Genomic DNA, 20,025 nt, shown 5'->3' with positions numbered 1-20,025 from the left:
ATGCAGATGGACTAAGACAGCATAAGGAAATGCCTGTCATACAGTAGACTCAGTCCCTCTCACCGATTAGCCCTTCAGCTATCTGGGGGCTAATGACTTGTGTATAATGTAAATTTTTCCATCACTGTTGCTTCTCCCATTTCTCTGTCTTTGCTGTTCCAGCATATATTTGTGAAAGCCAAGCTGGAGCAGTGAGAAAACTTTGAAATGGAGGGAAGCTCCTAGAAATCAAAGCATTGCCCTTTGTTATTTTCTGCTTTTATTGAAAGAGCTTGGCACAGAAGACAGACTTGAATATTTGGAGTATTTGAGGGTGTAGGTGCACCAGGTGATTTTCCCTGGCCCCTTGTGGTGGAAAATCTAAAGTCAGTTGTATTGTCCATCACTCTATCAGGCACTATTAATACCCATAGCATCACATCCTCCATTGAGCATAAAGCACATAAAGGGTAACTATGAAGGACCAAATTTTGCTCCCAGCTGCACATTCAGGGACTTTAATTCAGAGGGCTTGAGTGCATACATCTGAGGAGAGAATTTTCTTCACAGCCCATGTTCATTCTGTCTAAATGTATCACAGAGTAATACTTCTGTAAAGCATATTTAACCTAGCAAATTGAGTCTTAAAGCATCTCTTTTGCTCTGTTATTTCTCATTTAGAGTACTCTTTCATCCACCTCAAGAAACTCTCCCTGTCATGGCTCGCTACCTTGTCTTGGGATCATTCTGTTTAGTATTTCTACTTGATGCAAAGGTCAGACTAGATGGTTAGAATAACTAAATCCTCAGGAGGACTTTCCCATCTCTGGATTCCATTAGGGAGTCAGGCTTCTCCCAAAACTTCACCTCTGTCTCCCTCTTCTGTTTCTCCTGGATGTACTTGGATATCGCCAACGCCTTTGCCTCCTGACTTTAAATACTCTGTAGTATCATTCGCCTCCTGGAATCACTTGTTGAGACCTATTAGACATCATTGGGGTCTGGCTGGGTGAGAGGAACCAAGATGGCAAGCCCAGATGCCAGATAAGATGCGACAGTTGCCATTGTCCAGTAGAGACAAACACTTGCACAGTGGGAAGTGGACAGAAGGAAGAGCTAGGGCCAAAAGCCAGCTGACACGCTTCCAGTGTTCCATTGACTAGCTAATCAACATGCATGTGCACAGTCTACTCGGTGTGGCCTGCTCAGGTCCTGGGGGGCAGAGATGGCAGCTTCAGATTTGTGATGGTTTGGATAAAAGATGCCCAAGGAGTTCCTTTATTAGATCTCTATAGGGCTGAAAAGCTTGTTTATCTCAACAGAGATGAGCAATTGATGTTCTTAGATCACCAAAGGCCATTGTAGCTTTGGAAAGGTAGAAATACCTTTTTATTTTGATGCAGGTAGGACACACTTGTCAGCCGGATTTATATTCATTAAACACATACATTCATACTCTGTAGCATTTTCTTTCTTTTTATTTTAGACAGGTGCATGCAAGTAGGGGAGAGGAGACAAAATAACCCCACAGCCCAGAGGGAGGCGGGGGGCGGGGAGAGAGAGAGAGGGAGGGAGAGAGGGAGGGAGGGAAGGAGGGAGGGAGGGAGGGAGGGAGGGAGAGAGAGAGAGAGAGAGAGAGAGAGAGAGAGAGAGAGAGAATCTTAAGCAGGCTCCATGCTCAATGTGGACTCTGACTCAGGGCTCAATCCCACAAACCTGGGATCATGACTGAACTGAAACCAAGAACCAGATGCTCAACTGACTAAGCCACCAAGCACCCTTCTAGCATTTTGTTTTTGTCATTCATTCGTTCCTTGCATGGAAGGGACACCTTGTATGGGTTCCATTGTGAATTTTCTCTGACAGTTTGCAGTGTGGCCACTAGAGTCCAATGCCCTGGGTTCAAATCTTGACCCTTCAGTTTACCATCTGTATGGTCGTGGGTGATACATGTAACAATTAGGGCCTCAGTTTACTGATCCTAACTAATGAAAATGAGAATAGAGCCTGCCAGATTGATTTATTGAGATTAATTGAGTTAATCCTCATAATGACCCTAGTATTAGACACAGAGTAAGTACTCATGAAATACTGTTCAGTCAACCAACATTTGCTGCGTGTTTTCCTAGTAAGAGTGATTTTTAGATTTGCTCTCCATGGTGCTGCACACTTTCCATCTAGGTAGGGCAACATCCAGAGCCTATGAGATTCCCTGCAGGCACGAATAGCACTAGCAAGAAGGTAAGCTTAGATGAGATATGACCCTGCAGTGGCCACCACTTTTTCATCCATTCATTCATTCACAAAATACTTTTTGAGCACCTACTATGTGCTAAGCACAGTTCTAGAAGGTGGAGATAAAGTAGTGAATCAAGGAAACAAAATCCCATGTCTCCTGGAGTTTGTTTTCTGATGGGGAGAGATGGGCAATAAGTAAATTTAAAAGGCAAGAAAATATCAGAGTGGAAAGCGCTATGCAGAGAATTTAAACCAAGTAATATGATAGACCATGACCAAGTAGCTCCCCAGGTTGTTTGTTCAGGGAGAGCCTCAGCATTTAAGCCAAAATCTGGAGACTGATGCAACAACAGCCAGTGAGAAAGAATGTCATGCAGGGGGAAGAGCGAGTGCAAAGATCCAAAGATGGGATTGAAAAGCAGTTTGGCTGGATGGTAGTGAGAGGGAGGATGGTGTGAAATGAAGCTAGAAGGTAGGCATGGGCCAGATCCCATGGGAAAGGTGTTTGGATTTCATTCCAACTGTGACGGGAACCATTGGATGGCTGTGAACAGGGAGTGATATAATCTGACTTAAAATTGTAAAGGTGTCTCCTGACTGTCTCCTCTCGTTACTGTCCCTGGGCATGGCTGGCCCTGTATGCTAAGGTATTTATTGTCCGTGGAATAAGCTATCCTATACAACTGCCACACAGAAAGAAGTGCTCAGAAGACCAAGAGGCCACCATGTCCTAATCAGAAAAGCCCACACTTCTTGCACCCTTTGTGCTTTTAGGAGGTGACAAGATAAAAGCAAAGATTAAGCAAGAAGTTGGCCACATGCCCTGAGAATTGAAAACCAAGAAAGATAGTATCAGGGCTGTGGTGAGCACAAAGCTGGGTCCCTACCTTCCAGCAACCTGTTTTTCAAGAGTCCACTGTGTTCTCCTAGCCGTTCCCATACTCCAGAAAGAATTGAAGGTTTACCCTGCCTGAGCAGTGATATGCTAGGTTAACTTTTGGGATGTACCACAAACTAGATCTCAAGAACTCTTGGTTCTTAGAGATTGTGAGTCTGCAGTAGAGTCCCTTCTAGGAGCTGTGTCTCATAGGATATCAATTTATCTCTGAGGGCAAAATGAAAATTACACCCAGTATGGTTTTGGGGTCCTGAAGTTAAAGCAGTATGTTTCAAAATAACCCCACAGCCCAGTGATAGTAAGACCAGCATCTTTCCTAGTATTTCATGGTGATGAAGATTTCTGTTCCATTTGGAGGCTATTGTTGTGTATACAACACTTGGCAAGGAATCCGAAACCCTAGGTTCTGACCTCAGTTCTGCCACCAAAGCGTTGTGTTTAAATTTGGGGAAAGTACTTTGAAACTTAGTCTGCTCCTCTCTGAAGGAATGAACTTGAACTGACTCCATCTTGGATCATTCTTAGCTCTCCCATTTGATCATCTGTATACTACCATCCTGATTACTCAGTGACCCACGTTTGCAAGATGGCAGGGCTAAAGTCACGGGCATCTGATCTACCCTACAGCTGATCGGATGCTATAGGGATCACATCCCCACCTCAGACTTCTTTAGGACCATTTCATTGTCAGCTGAACCCGCCATTCGTGCAGTCAGGAGGAGTACAGATTTTCAGTGAGTTTATCTTCCTCGCCAAACTACATGCTCTGATAATAACATAGTCACTAGATTCTACTGAGTGTTCCCCTTATGTCATTCAATCTTCAGAGTAACGCCATGAAGTAAGCATTATCCCCAATTTAATGCAGGAAACGGAATCTTGGAGAAGTTAACTAATTTGCCTAAGGACACACGTAGAGTATACCAGACTTCAACTCAGGCTAACTCCAAGGCCCATGCAGCAATTGAACTGCCACACTCTGGCGCCATTACTTACTTGTCTTACCATACTCTACAATATGTACCAAGGTATTTGGCAGATATTGCTAAATGCTCAATAAGTCATTCTTGAATGAAAAAGTATTTAATGCTCTGCTAACTTGCCTTCAGCATTTACCCATGCACTTTGGACAAGCAGTATAACCTTGCTAACCAGAAGGCTTACCCACTCTACTTAGACTTTGTGCAGAACTGCCCATGAGACCAGCCCTGTAATCATAACCTAACCAATGTGAGGGTTAATTTTATGAATCAAGTTGAATGGGCTAAGGGATGCCCAGATAGCTAGTAAGACATTGTTTCTGGGCGTATCTGTGAGAGTATTTACAAAATAGAACAGATTGAGTAAAAAAGATCACCCACACCAAGGCAAGTGGGTGTTCTACTGAGTGTCTGAATAGAACAAAAAGTCAGAGGGAGGTTGAATTTGCTCTCTTAAGACGGGACATCACACCTCCCTCAGGTTTGCCATTAGCCCTCCTGGTTCTCATACCTTCAGACTCAGACTGAAACTTACACCATCAGAACCCCTGGTTCTCAGGCATTTGGACTTGGACCAAATTATACCAATGGCTTTCCTGGTTCTCCGGGAAAAATACATATATTTCCAATATATCCTATTGGCTCTGCTTCTCTGGAGAACTCTAATATAAGCTCCATAGGATTTATGTGCTTAAATTACATAAATGGTCCTTGGTGTTCTGCAATTAGGCACATCTCCCCAACAGTTTAGCTATTTGGGGAAGCATCGGTTCCCAGCTAGAGGGATGAGATGGAGAGAATACACGAGAACCACTTGAGGAGCTTTTTCAAACCCCAGAAGTTCCACCTACAGCACCTTCCCTCACCCCAAAAACTCCTAGTCTTATCTGGGTCAGGGAGAAAATGTCTAGGTTGACACAAGTTCCCAGTGCATAACATCCATCCATTACCCATCCTTGTGTACACACCTCCATTTAGGGAAAGTCAGTTCTGTCTTTTCATTTACATAAAGGCTGGTCTTAGAACCTAAATTAAATGACGAGGCTTCGTGTGACTGACTTGAACATAAAAGACACCCAGACTTCCAACTGTATTGTTTATTAAAAAATTCTCCTCCGTACTTACAGATGGGTTTTGACTGAAACTGTCTTACATATTTATGTTTCATAATACACATCTTGCATTCAAATTTTATTAATGCATAATAAATGTTATAGAACAGCACTCTGCCAAAGAACAGGGATGGAAATGTTCTCTTTCGCTCTGTCCGATACAGTGCCCTAGACACATGTGGCTTTTGAGCCCTTGAAATGTGGTTGATGAGACTGAGGAACTAAATTTTTAACTGAATTTCATTTTAATTAAATTTAAATAGTCACACATGTCTGGTGACTACTGTATTGGAATGTGCAAGTATAGAGAAATATCCTTCCAGTTTTTTTAACCAAAATAATGCAGAACCGAGACCCATTCCATTTTTTTAAAACCACCTTCCATAAAATCCAAAACAAAAACAATAACTGTAAAAGGTGAGAAGAAATTCCAGCACGCTTACATTGCCACTGGGGAATGAATTCTTAATGAAGAAGAGAATTCTGACCCAGGAGTACATGAAGGCAGGTAGGCAGGAAGAGACATTCCCAAGGGGAGGTCCTTGGCAAATTCCTAGTCTTCTGTGAGACATGGAGTAGAGAGAGCCTGTCAAGGAGAGAGTAATTCCCCCTCAGAGGAAAATCTAAATGTGTTTTTAGCCACCTGTCACCCCAGAGGGAGGACAGGATGGCGATGTTAAATTGGCAAGATTGTAAAACACAGAACTTAACTACTGTACAAGGCCAGCCGAGATGTTTAAAGTGCATTTTAGCTGATGGAACTTCATTCCTGAAATCCAGACAGTGGCTGATGCCGGCTGGACGGCCGACTGGAGACTTCTATCTCTTTCTTTCTACAAAACTAGCATTTTCAATAAAAATACCATTCCATGAAGACAGGATTGTGCTGGATTTTCATATAAAGCAAATATTAAGGAAATCACAAAGGACCCAGGATTCAGAGAGAGAGAGAGATCAGGTGACAAGATAACGGGACCTACGGGGTCCATTGCAAAATTGTGAACTAGGAAAATCCATTCTGTGCAAAAGGTAGCTGCCATAGGGGCAAAGGTGGAAAGGAACATAAACTGAAGAAAAAGTTCATTAACGGGACCAGAGAAGACAGCAGAGACGAATTTTGAGCTAGGACAGTGTTTCTCAAATTGAATTTCAGGGATATATTCTTGCAAGGAGGTGGGTGTCACTGGGTTTAGTAAGGATGTTTAAGTTTTATGCTTTCATTTTACCAGATATAACCTGTCTTTTTTCAGTGACAGTACTCAATTGAAAATCGTGTTCAAAGAATGAGATTTTAGCTTTTTTTTTTAAGAAAATGTTTCTCAGGGCACCTGGTTGGCTCAGTCAGTTAAGCATCTGACTTGGGCTCAGGTCATGATCTCACAGTTCATGAGATCGAGCCCCACATAGGGCGGTCTACTGTCAGCACAGAGCCTATTTCAGATCCTCTGTCCCCCGCCCCCATTTCTCTCTCTGCCCCTCCCCGACTCGTGCTCTCAATCTCTGAATCTCTCAAAAATAAGCATTTTTTTAAAATTGATTTAAAAAAAAAATGTTTCTCAAATGCCGGCTAAGGAAGTATATCATAGGTCTTAGAGGATTGTTTTGCTTTAAAGGGGTCCATAGTAGATTCACATTTGGGGATAAGTGTGACCTACAGTCAGACCACACACACACACCATTTGATTTTTATCTTTTTGGGGTCATTAAAGCAATTTCCTAATTTAGCCCTTAGCTTATGAAGAGATTAAACCTTTCTAAACTCAGAGGGCAGTCTGGGCATAGTGTTCATATTTTACTCCCTAATGGACATCAGTGCTTGGAAAATTATGTTCTTCTCTTGCAATTGGGGAGCAGCACGGTGCGGGAGTCCTGGACCACGACGCGGGGGGTCTCCCACTAACCCTGCCTCTCCAGCAGGCTGGGATGCTGGCCCTCTCAGAGCCTTCATTTCCTTATCTGTAACACAAAGCGGCAGACAGGGTCATTAATTACTAAGGTCATGTCCAGCGTAGGTATCTGATTCCAACAATAAACTAGTGCCATCTTGCATTTCTCCTGTGAAAGGCCTCTCAACTAAAAATCATTTTCACTAGGACTCTATTTCCTGTTCTTTTCATTGCTACCCTCCACCACAGAGCACCAAAGGCCCAGGAGGGGTGCATTTGAAGGAAAATCCGTCAACACTCAGGGTTCCACCTATTATCTGCTACCACCTAGGAAGTGGGAAATTAAACCATCGAACCCAGACTCCTAGGGCTTAGTGCAAATCACCCAGGTATGAAAGCAATACTTACTCAGAGGGACATTTTTGGATTTTTACAAAGTTTCTAATGAATGAGACAGCTCTTCTTTCGAGGGTGAGTAAATCAAATGGAAACATAAAGGCCAGGTCTGTTTTTTGTGTTTTGGGTATTGTATACAAGATTATTTAATGAGCAGAGTCTCAGGCTGTTAGTTGATCTACCACTGTAAGAGTGACTGATGTCTTGAGTGAGCCCTCCAAACAGTCACTGGTGTCCAGTAGGAACATGATGATACAGGGTGTGTGTGTAGCAGAGAAAAGCATGCCGCACACACGTGTGCTTGGAACCACAAAGCCGCAGCCACCCTTTGGGAGGTGTAGTGCTAGACCTTTCCTCCGAGGAACCCTCTCCGACGCTATAGAAAGATGTACGTGAAGTATGTCCCCCTGCCTCAGCCTTGATTGGAATATGATACCTATGGTCTGGGGGGCAATTCTCAGGGGCCAGAGAGATCCAGAGGAGGTCTACCTTGAGATAAAGAGAGCAGAAAACATCAGAATACTCCAAAAATGACTCCAGCATCAGCCCCTAATGCAGTGGTAGAACCGATTCTTTTGGCCTTCTTCCTACATGGGCTACCCACTGAAACTTGGCCTGACAACATACGCCTGGGTATATCTGTACGGCCTTGGGGAGGATGAGACCCTGGGACACAGAGTAGAGCTTAGAAGCTACTGCCATTGAATCGTACTGAAGCTCACACCGCAGGATGGTGTTGCTGCGCCCAGCTTCACTGCATCAAGGGCTCCAGCCCTCCAGATGTGGGCCTGTGGCCTGATGGCCTCCTCGACCCTCCTGGAGACACGACATGCTTGTCCCATCAACCAGAAAAACATGACTGCCTCTCTCTCTTCTGCTAAAATAATGACCTTCAGACAGTTTAGAATGAAAGCCCTCCAGTGCAAGAGAATGGCTTGTTTGAAATGATCGCCTTTGAGATCATCTCGTGTTTCCCATCCTAGTTATAATTTGGCTAAGTGCTTAATAATTCTGTTTAAATGTCTCCATTTCTGAAAACATCAATTCATTAGGTCTCCTTTTCCTGGTTGGAAATCTCTTTGCTTCTCTAAATATCCTTGGCCCCTTTCTCCCATTTGTACTTTTGCCTGAGCAACATTCTGATGACGTACATAGCATCCCTTCGAAAAGGTGTCAAACAGACCAGGGTGCCTCTCAGTATTCCAAAAGCCCAAGCACTGTACTCTGTTGTCCTTGAAATAGTACCTGTGATTGGGAAAGATCTCACACTGTGTCTTTAAAAAGCCAGGTTCCCTGCCAAACGAAGTTGCTGTCAGTGGCAACCCTAACCCACTCCTGGGGCAGGAGGCATGGTGTACCTGACAAAGTGAGAGGCTGCCTGAAATGAGAAAACCCAGGTCCAGCCTTCAGGAACCTGCACCCCAACTAGCAGCCAGAGAATTCAACTCTGGAGAACATTTGCACATAAGAATATTATCCAGGTTAAAACTCTGCCTAAAGCAGGAGCCTTCTCAGAGCACAACCATCTGTGGCTGGGCACCACAGACACACACACACACACACACACACACACACACACACACCCTGCACCTAGCTGAAAGCCAAACACCATTGTAGTGTCTGTGCTTCAGGGGGTGAGCATGCTGCCTGAGGGGGCAGCCTGTGACTTACGCTTTCCGGCAAAGGCCAGTTAGGCTAAACGTATGCTGCCATGTTCCTGATCGTTCTTTCCTTCTGTATTCGACCAGCTGAAGACTCCCGATGTTGCTTTTTAGTTTTGCCTTTGAAAAATTTAGCGCCCACCTTTCCAACTGTAATAACCAAATCGCTTCATCTAGACGCTCACATAGCAGAGAGAGGCCGTACAATTCTCCACGCCTTTGAGAAAATGGGAAAACTTGGAGTGACAGAGGAGAAACCGAAAGCTTCCATCTGGAAAACTTCCTCGGGCCAGTGATGAATAAGAAGTGACATAGGTAACAAGCAACAGAAGGAAACAAGAAGAGTGCCAGAGTCCCATCTTTCCTGCTGGACCGTATATCCTGCCAAATGAGCTCAGAACTGACCGAAGGGTTCTGGGAAGGAGCAGAGGAAAGAAGTCTGTTCTTCTGTATGACTTAGTAAACCACTTGGTACTACTCATCCTTGCCCTGGTGACTTACAGCAATTCTCTGCATGAGACACCTGTGGAAACAAGTTAGAAAATATGAGATGCTGCAGTCCAGAGAGTAATCCCTGATGATGTGTACGTAGCCTTGAATTGTCCAACATGAACCAGGCCTCAGGGTTCTAATTGATCTGTGTGTATGCGATTGATTTTTATTTATGTTTCTTTAAAAGCTACTCTGAATTGCTTTGGAATTTGAAATAAATGCCCTCAAAGAATTATAACAACACATGAAACCGTTGCCCACCCCGTGCATTTCTAACTTTGTCTGTTTATCCTGAATGCTTTGATTTGTTTCTTATTGAGCATCTGAAATTCTCTGAGAGTCCTTGGCTTTCCGTAAACATTTGATCATCTAGTCTGGGTGGTGTCGCCTGAGGGAGCCAAAGGTAAAAATGATGACAACAACAATAATGTCCACTACTTAAATAATGCTTTGTGGTAAATAGGGCTCTTCCTGCTATCTCACATGTATTAATTCGTTCCATCCTCACCACGGTCTTATGAGGTAAGTGCTCCTGTTAGACCCATTTTACAGATGAGGAAACTGAGGTACAGAAAGATAGGACACTTGCCGGGGTCACGCAGCTGGCAAGCGGCAGAAACGAGATGTGAGATCACAGTCCGGCTCTCAGAACTGTGCCCTTCGTCCCTATGACTCACCACGCGTGTCTTTCTGCACGCGATGACTGGGATGGCCAGGAATGACGTTGTGATTTTTAACCATTAAAAATACAGTGCAAGCTCTTAATTTATTTAACCGTTCTGTTTTTCCCTCCCAAACTCTCAGACGATGGAAATGCTTAAAGCAAACTAAGGTAGTGTGAGACCACACCATGTAAGTGTGAGCATGGCTCCTTGTGGGTCCAGCTGTGTTTTGTGCGCTTCTGCCTACTGTCCCGCATGTTTTCTCCGCTGCTGTCCTCCGATTCCCGCTTCGGCCGCTTGGCGCTTGGGCCGCATGAACCGTCACTTTAAAGCCATAGATCTTCTGTCTTGCTCCTGGTTTCATATTTGTGCTTCTCTCTCCCACAATCCCCGGCACCTGGGTAAGGGCCAGAGCACGTGCAGCTGTGAGCCTGGCACCTCTCCACGAAGGAGCTGGAGACTCCTATGGTTATTGTTCTCTGACAATGAGCCCTCAGATTGTCAGCTTTTAGGATTCTAGGCATGTGTCCGCGCTCTTGCAGTGACATACTGCTTCCCAGGCTGGAAAGATGTCTGTGGGCTTCTCCATGCCGGTCGTGGTCACCGACGGCACACCTTTGCTCTGCAGTGGTCTTCCGCGGCCACCAGCCTAGACAGATCACTGCTCTGTGAGTCCTTGTAGGTGTGGAGGCTGTGTGAAAATAAATTCCATCGTGCCATGTGACGGGGCTAAAATGAGCCGTGGAGAGAAGTGGTAATCTTCTCGTTTATTATTTCTCTCTGTACGGAGGTATGTGATAGGCACACATATGTATATGAAGCCTGTGATTACGAAGGAGATGGGATCATGGTTTTTAAGCCAAAGAATGGGCTCTATTGGCCCTTCATTGTCCACACATACACACACTCGCTTTTGGTGTCCCTTGAATCTACATAAACTATGTTTCCACTTTGAGTGAGTTTAATATGTGATAAACTCGGGGCACCTGGCTGGCTCAATCTGTGGAGCGTGCAACTCTTGATCTTGGGGTTGTGAGTCTGAGCCCCACGTTGGGCATAGGGATTACTTAATATGAAATATATATGTGGTAAACTGGACTTCCAGAATAAATAAATTGGGGAGGAGGAATTTGTGCCTGACAAAGAGAATATCTGGAGAATTTAAAATATCCTATCTTGGGGCGCCTGGGTGGCGCAGTCGGTTGAGCGCCCGACTTCAGCCAGGTCACGATCTCGCGGTCCGTGAGTTCGAGCCCCGTGTCAGGCTCTGGGCTGATGGCTCAGAGCCTGGAGCCTGTTTCTGATCCTGTGTCTCCCTCTCTCTCTGCCCCTCCCCCGTTCATGCTCTGTCTCTCTCTGTCCCAAAAATAAATAAACGTTGAAAAAAAAAATTTTTTTTTTAAAAAAAAGAAAAAAAATTTAAAATATCCTATCTTAACTGCACAGCCGTCCCCACCTGCCAGTGATTTCAGGGCTGGATCTGCCTTTGTGCTCAGGCTCACCGAAGTTTCCAGTATGTGTTCGATGGGAATTAGTTAGGAGGAAACTTTCCAAGTTGTCAGAAATGATAAGAACTTAAAATCAGAGGGGCTCTTCATGAGATGTGTCCCCTCAGTGTTAAGAGGCCAACCCACCATTTAGACATGCACAGAATTCTGCAGCTGATGAGTCCTTAGAGATGGGTCCTTCATTCCAAACCCCTGAATTCCCAGAGGGAAAGTAACTTGCCTGGGAGGGGGCAGAGGCTGGATGAAAGCCCAGTCCTCCTCTTTCCATCCAAGTGTTTTATCAATGTATTGTCCCAGCTCATTTTTCTCTGGGAGAGAACCCCCTACACAGCCAGAAGATATTTTCTTTTCTTTTTTTAATGTTTGTTTATTTTTGAGAGAGAGAGTGCAAGTGGGGGAAGGGCGGGAGGGTGGTGACAGAGGATCTCAAGCAGGCTCTGCACTGACAGCAGAGAGCCCGACGTGGGGCTCAAACTCACAAATCGAAAGATCGTAACCTGAGCTGGTCAGGATCCTGACGCCTAACCTACTGAGTCACCCAGGTGCCCTGAACTTTTATTTCTAAAAGTGAGTGAAAGTAAAGGAGACTACATCCTATGGAAAGACTCGGGTCCCAGTCCTGGCTCTGCCCTAAATATCTGGGCGAGCTTGGGAAAGTTACTATGCTCCTCTGGACCTCGGGCTCCTCACCTGCAAAGTGAGTGTGGGAACAGCTAAGTTGAGTAACTACCTGATGCTAACTTTGCTCACGAATTTCCAGCTGCTTTCATGTGGCGTCCTCTCAGTGATTTCCCACTACAGGATGATGAAAAAAGTGATAGTCGGGCTGTGCAAATAGGAGCAAGAGCCCTATGAGTCTGTTAAGAACTGAAGGGGGACAAGGGAAGGAGGGAGAAGGTGCAGGTGAGAAGTGAGTAGCCTGCCCTCCTCACACTGTCCTGTGAAACTGAGGAAGACATGGCAAACCCTAGACTTGGTCATCTCCAATTTCTGCATTTTGGGGGCTATCTAGCAAGACACCAGACCCAGTATGTGAACAAGGTTACATTTTCTCTCTTTTTATTAAGTTTATTTACTTTTGAGAGAGAGAGGGAGCGTGAATGGGAGAGGGGCAGAGGAGACAGAGAATCCCAAGCAGACTCCGCACTGTTAGCGCAGAGCCCAATGTGGGGCTTGAACTCACAAACTGTGAGATCAACCTGAGTCAAAGTCAAGAGTTGGATGCTTAACCGACTGAGCCACCCAGGTGCCCCTACATTTTCTCTTTTCAATGTATTGCTTTCTGAGTTAACAGGGCCAGGGAAGTCTCTGAGGCAATCCAACAACCATTTAAAAGCAAATAAAGTGAGAGTAGAGGCCCACACATGCCGGCTTCCAGCAAAGTTTTGAGATATACCCCTTGCTTACACAAAATTATAGAAATAAAGATATTAACTAAATATGCAATGTTGTTTTTACAGGGCTTTCTTTTTCCATAGTAAGTCCATGGCATTTTTATGATGAATCTTTTTTGTGAAGCAAAGAATCCTCACTTGGTTTAACAATTTGGCCCATTTTGGTTCCAAATATCAGGTTTAGCTTCAGTGCATCTTTTTGAAGCAGCCCATTTAGTCTGCAGCCATCTTCCTTGGATATGCCACTGATTCAGATTTGATGGGAAGGGGCAGGTCAGGATATGGCAGGGAGGGGAAAATCACGGACATGGATAATTGCCTATGCACTTCCTAGGTTCTAATGCTGCTGGACAAAAATGTAGCGCCGCGGAAATGTGTGACCTCAGAAAGCATCACTGGAATAGAATTTCAGCTCCAGGATTTGGGTGGCGTGGGGACTTTAGGAGTTGTGCCGGAGGACTCTTAAAGCCATGTTTGCGTGGTAGTTCATACTGGATTGAAGAGTGTCAATCCACTATGTCCTTTGGAGGGAAAAGCTGTTGAAAATTATGGTAATGGCGACTCTTAAAGCCATGTTTGCGTGGTAGTTCATATTGGATTGAAGAGTGTCAATCCACTATGTCCTTTGGAGGGAGAAGCTGTTGAAAATTATGGTAATGGCCTGCAGGCCCCTTCTAGGCAATCACCATTGTCATAGTATCTCCATCCCTTCTCCAGTGACAACCATTAGCACAGTTTGAAGAGGAAAATGGCCCCCAGAGCAGCCCTGCAAGACTGGGTTGTCACATTGAAGATACTGGACAGGCAGACAGGTCGTGAGTTCCTCACATTACTTTTGCCTTTGCTGGAGAAGACAGAGGGCTGTGGGGGAAGCCCTTTCCCAGCTGTTTCCTAGCCCCTTCCTAGGATAATCATTGTCCTGCCGAGACCTCTAGTGGTCATATTGGTAACTGCCGGTATCTAAGAAAAGCCTGTGGGCTGCATGCATGTCCATGGTGGTCTGTGGAGGGCTCAGCCTGACACACGTTAAAGATGGTGCATCTTGCTCCATAGATGGAGCATCTGTGGCCTGAGACCCCTGAAATACCAGCCCGGAGGCCTGGTGGCCTGTCACCATGTGAACATGTCCAGAGGGCTGTTAGCCATGTGATGAGGACTTAGGTTTCTTTTGTGCGGGGGTTATTCCAGCTTAGATCTGGGACCGACTGGAAGTGCTAGCCTTAGCTGATCCTTCCTGTCCTGCCCTAGAACAGACTGGTAGCTCCATTTTCACCTGAAACCAAACTGACCTCCCTAGAGTCTGAAAAGCCAGCCACCAGAAACCTGATAAACACACCAACCCACATTTGCTCTCTGAGGGCCTAGTGTAGACTGGCCTGGCTTGGGGGCCTCCCCAGGCATTCACCTCCCAGAGGGACAGGGAACAAGCCCTCCACCACCACTGCCTCCCACACTGTGATCCTCAGGGCTTCCCAAGAACGGTAAATAGGTTACCCCTGACAGACGCAAGGCTAAATTGTTTTAATTGTTCTAACCCAGTGGTGTTCTCGAGGTGTGGTCCCCAGACTGGCAGTATGAGCGTCACTCCGGAACTTCAGGTGCAGCTTCTCAGGCCCTGCCCCAGACCTGCCGAATCAGAAACTCTGTGAAGGGAGCCCAGCCATCTTGGTTTTACAAGGCCTCCGGGTGATCCTGAGGCCTCCTCAGATTTGAAAACCACCACTTCAAGCATTGATTCATAACTGTCAATTTATACATGGTTACAAACTCTCAGCTTATGTAAAATGTAGATTCTGACCCCTTACCCACAGAGTTTTATTTCGTCGTTCTGCAGTAGGGATGCAGACCTCTGGTTTTATACCATCATTCCACGTAATCCTGACGTGGATGGTCCACCGACCACCATTTTGAGAAATTCTCCAGAAAGAGCAAGGACATCTTTCACTAGCACAGATTTGCTTCCTCCTTTGACCTAGAGATAAATATTGTCTTCACATCTCACGGAAAGGGATCTCAGTAAGTAGATCAGCGTATTCCAGGTCTTTTGTCTTGTTCCCTTGACGAATTTATTTTTGCTCCTATGGTGAGCAATCTGTATCATAATCCAAAAGTGAAATCTGTCTCTGGAACGTCATGTTAATTACTGAGAAAACAATAAGAACAGGAAGACTGTGGCTGCTTACGAGTCCGGGGTGGCATGCCAGGGCCCACCAAGAAGCTGTGCGTCACCTCTAGGCCGTGAACCTATCAGATAGCAAGTCGCCTTTCTTCTCACTTCTTGAGTGAGACATTTAATGGTGCTACGAGACTAGTTCATTATACTACTGTCAGGAAGAAAGAGTTTTCAAAACTTGAGGTTATGAATACACTTGGCTCATGTGGCCTCTGCGCTGATCACCCTGGAAGCATAGGGTTAATTTCTGTGAAGTTTCTCCTGAATGAAATCAGGAGATTTCAGCTCTCCTCAACACAACTCTGAGCCCTACTGGGAACTCCAGAAAAGGATTTGCCATTGTTTGCTGTCCCATTTCACTCCCCAGCCCAGTTCTTTCCAGAGCACCCACACTTTTTCAGGGAGCACTAATTCTTTGGGATGTGCTCTGAGAAGACTAATATGCAGAGTCATATTTTCAAGGATATGCTGAGCAGAGCAGGAGACTTGGAGAAGACACTCTTTGTCACCGTCTAGGATTCATAGTCATTGTCTCCAGATATTGTCTGCTAGGGGGCAGTAGGTTAATCAGGTCAAGCTTCTATTTCCAAAATGTTGGGGCCAAGTGCTGATTCCCTTCCTTCCCTCCATCCTTCCATCTTCTTCCCCTTATCCATTCTCCATGCTCCCTTTCCCATATTTTCTATGCTTCTGTGACTTTCTGTAGCTTTTCCCCTCCCTTTCTCTCCCTTCTTCTTGCTGGGCCTCCCTTAATCCTGGAAAGCAGGCACCCACCCCATCCAGGAGCTCAAGGGCCACACCAACATTGACTGTTGGAGCCACATGCATTCTGCCTGGCAGGGAATGCCCCCTTAATTTACTGTAGAGCATAATTAAAAGACAGATTTCCCATCTCCCCTCACTCAGAGAGAGGAAGAGAGAGAGAGAGAGAAAGAAGCAAGAAAGAGAAGAGCAGCAAAGGAAAACCCAAAAAGAAGCCACAAGTGATGTTGAATTTTAAACTTACTTTGTGTCCAGAAGGAGAGCAGCCCACACCTCCAGCAGCAGGGGTCGGGTCAAAGCACTATACTTAGAATCCTGAGTGGGCAGGGAAGAAATAAGGGCACTATTAAGAGAAGAGAAGGCTTTGCCTGAGGAACAAATCCTCTCTTCACAGAGCTGTCCGTCGGTTAGGGGGGATCCTGTTGGGCTCAAGGAATGGGCTGGCCTTGCTGACACAGGTTCTGACTCTCCTCTGGCTTGCTTGCTCTTTGCTCCTGCACCCAGCTTTTTGCCGGCAACAAGAGTGCATGACCGGTGTGGTCCTACAGGGTCCCAAGCTCCGAAGGGCCTGGTGCTTGGGGTTTAATGCTGTGCAGCCACAGTCTTGAAACTGTGTTTTGTAAGTGAAATCTGATGGGACAGTGGAGACTTGGAGCATGCAAGGGGGGTGGGGAGCTTGGAGACTGCTTATGGTGCCTTGCTTCCTGCTGCCTTCCCCCAGTACCTCTCCCACCCCCATCACATGTCCCCAGCTGGTGGGGGAGGGAAGCAGGAGGGTTCTCAGCCCACTTTTCTATCCCCTGGAACCTGGGCCCTGCCCAGCCTCCCCTCCTTGTGCCTTCCCAGTGACCACTGCCACCTTCTGCCCCAGGAAGGGCCAGTGCATGGGTGGGGAAGGTCCTGGTTGGGTGTGCACCTGTCCTGTGGCACTTTGGGGCAGGGCATAGTAGTGGCCACCTGGCCCAGGGTGGCAGTGTTGCAACGTGTCTGGTGGATATTGGGCAGGAGGCCACAACTCAGTAAGGGACGATCCTATCGCTGACTCGTGATCCTGTTACCTAGCACAGAGGTGGCAATACCCTGGGGGTGAGGGGGGGTAACCTATCCACCATTGGTTGGGGATACCACTCGTCAAAAGGGGAGAGTCCCCAAGGCCTGCTTCAAGCCAGGGAACAATGTGTCGGCACATCAGCTGGTGGGAGGGATAATCCCAGCAGGCATCAGGCCTAAGTGGGCACACAGGGCAAGGGCCCCTAAGCACCTGTGAGATGCTCCCAGCCGGCTTTCTCGAGCCCACTCTGTGCCTGGGGGGAACCAGCTCTTCTTTCCCAACCTTCCTGAAACTGTTAGCATTTTCTGGCCAGTTCAAGGCATCCTCCTGGAGCAAGATACAAATTGTGTGATTTCAGTGATCACACAAACAAGTTAAATGCTCTGACATTGGCATTTACAACTAGCACTGCACAATGTAATAATGGATGATAAAATGCATGCTAATAATGAGAAACTTTAACTTTATTTACCTAGAGTGACATTACATAGCAAAAAAAAAGACCCCATGACTAGTGGTTGCACGTCAGTATGAATGTATTTAATACAACCAACCTGTATACTTCGAACGATACAAAATGTGGGGTGCCTGGGTGGGTCGGCCGGTTAAGCGTCTGGCTCTTGGCTTCAGGTCAGGTCAGGAACTCATGGATTCATGAGTTCGAGCCCCATGTCAGGCTCTGCTCTGGCAGTGTGGAGCCTGCTTGGGATTCTCTTTCTCCCTCTCTCTCTGCCCCTCCCCCACTTGCATTATCTCTGTTTCTTTTTCTTTTTTTTTTTTTTGATGTTTTATTTATGTTTGAGACAGAGATAGAGCGTGAGTGGGAAAGAGGCAGAGAGAAAGGGAGACACAGAATCTGAAGCAGGCTCCAGGCTCTGAGCTGTCAGCACAGAACCCAATGCCGTGCTCGAACCCATGAACTGTGAGATCATGACCTGAGCTGAAGTCAGATGATTACTGAGCCACCCAGGCACCCCTCTGTCTGTCTCAAAAGAAATAAACTTTTTTAAAATGTACAAAATGTACCTGTAATGCATAAATACAAAAAAGGTTAAGAGGGCAAATTTTATGTTATACACATTTTACAGTAAGAAAAAGTAAACGCAAGCAAAAACCATGACAAGGCAAGAGAAAGACCACAAGAAAAAAGGAAAAAGCTTTGTATTGTAATGCCTTTAATGGCACTTTTTCCTCACTTTCTGAACAATTTTCATCTAGCCCTGGGCCTGTAAGTTGTGCAACTGGTTGCCCGTACCTCACCGTCTCCCCTGACCGGGAGATAATCAGATTCTTACACAGCGTTGCAGGTGAAATTCTACGCCTGTGGGGAGAAAACGTTTCCAATCTATGACTGAAGGTAATTTCCACCTTAGTATCGATTCATCTACAGGAGAAAAAAAAAAGGAGGAAATGTAAAAGTTAAAAAAAACACACAAAGATTCTTATGTTTGGATGAGTACCCATCACCTGTCTAGGTGATCCATCCATACCCAGGGCAGTGTGAGGTTCCGTGGTGAGGTCAATTCATTCATCATGAGTGACCCTCTTCAAGAGCGTGGTTTCTCACACTCAGTACAATGGTCTGCACTTCCAGAATATTGCAAATGACTTAAGTAATTTATCACCATCCTGTCTGAAGTCTGGCACCTCATAAGATAATTGGTAAGCTTGTGGCTTCTCATAGCTTTAATGTGAAAAAGAAGAATAAAGCAGATTTAAGTGCAGAAAATATCATTTCTGAAGCACCTTTTGTCTAAGTAAAATTTCTGGGGCTACTTTTTAAATGAAATTTTTTAAAAAAAGGGTGTCCGGATGGCTCAGTCAGTTAAGCGTCCGACTGGGGCTCAGATCATGATCTTTCGTTTACCGGTTCAAGCCCTGCGTCACGCTCTGTGCTGACAGCTCAGAGCCTAGAGCCTGCTTCAGATTCTGTCTCCCTCCCTCTCTCTCTCTCTCTGCCCCTCCCTGTCTCTCTCTCTCTCTCAAAAATAAATATTTTTTTTTAATTTTAAGAGATTTTAAAAAGAGAGAGTATAGCAACGTGACCCTTCCTTGCAAGTTAAGAAAACTTTATCTAAACTGAGGTTGCTATGGCTTATAAATTCCCCATAATTACTCTCCATTGACTGGTAACATATCCACCTAAACACACCTTTCTTTGCACTCTTGTGAACCTCAGTAAGCTCTTTAGGCAGGCGTGGGAAGCTTAATGTATTTCCTGTGAAATCGTACCATTCTCCTTGATCAGCTTATCCCAGCTTTGTAAATTGAAAAAATTTCATTCCTGGCATCAACAGCCTGTTAAATTGGTTCTGATTAATAATTGAATCTTAAGACCCTTTCAAGGCAACATTCACAACAACAGATTAGTAAGGGGGGGGGGGGGTGATGCCAGGTGGCACCGTGTGGCGATGAAACAGACTGATGACCTCAGATGGAGGTTAAATGCAAAGTCCAGATTCTGGGGGAGTTTAATTCCTTAGAAAAATCATGGAAATGCACAGAAACTTCTCCCCTGCCAACTGATGGGCCTAGCATTTATTTCCTAGTAGTAGACTTTTAATGCTGATCTGGATGCATTCTTCTTGGATTTGGAGTATGCTGTGGTCCACATTATGCTCTCTTAGATTTTGAATTATTTATATTGGCAGCGCAGAATATTTCTTCCTTAATCCTGAAGATGAAAATACAGTCCTCCTGAAATGTCAGACTGAGAAACAGATAGGCTCCTACCTTAACAATCTGAAAGTAGAACCCTTCTGGATGATTTCCAGGCATAGAGTGGGTCCAGAGGACTCTAGATCTGTATGCCAAATCCTTTAACGTGTCTATG

At 45.4% G+C, this 20,025-nt stretch overlaps 1 protein-coding gene across 3 annotated transcripts in view; it reads left to right on the top strand.

Annotated features, from left to right (window-relative positions):
- Window positions 1–20,025, top strand: part of LHFPL3 (LHFPL tetraspan subfamily member 3) — a 572,114-nt gene that overhangs the window by 504,353 nt on the left and 47,736 nt on the right. The window contains exon 3 of one of the 3 annotated variants that reach the window (XM_043588655.1): window positions 10,447–10,474. The exons of 1 other annotated variant lie outside the window; for it this stretch is intronic. In XM_043588655.1, coding sequence (XP_043444590.1) covers window positions 10,447–10,463 — 17 coding nt within the window. In that variant the 3' untranslated portion in view covers window positions 10,464–10,474. Of the gene's footprint in view, window positions 1–10,446; window positions 10,495–20,025 lie in introns of all 3 variants that reach the window. One more of the 3 variants, XM_043588654.1, reaches the window with a different exon arrangement.

This window comes from Prionailurus bengalensis, chromosome A2 (assembly GCF_016509475.1).
Source record: "Prionailurus bengalensis isolate Pbe53 chromosome A2, Fcat_Pben_1.1_paternal_pri, whole genome shotgun sequence".
Taxonomy (NCBI): Eukaryota; Metazoa; Chordata; class Mammalia; order Carnivora; family Felidae; genus Prionailurus; species Prionailurus bengalensis.
This window is presented reverse-complemented; position numbering and strand designations above follow the sequence as displayed.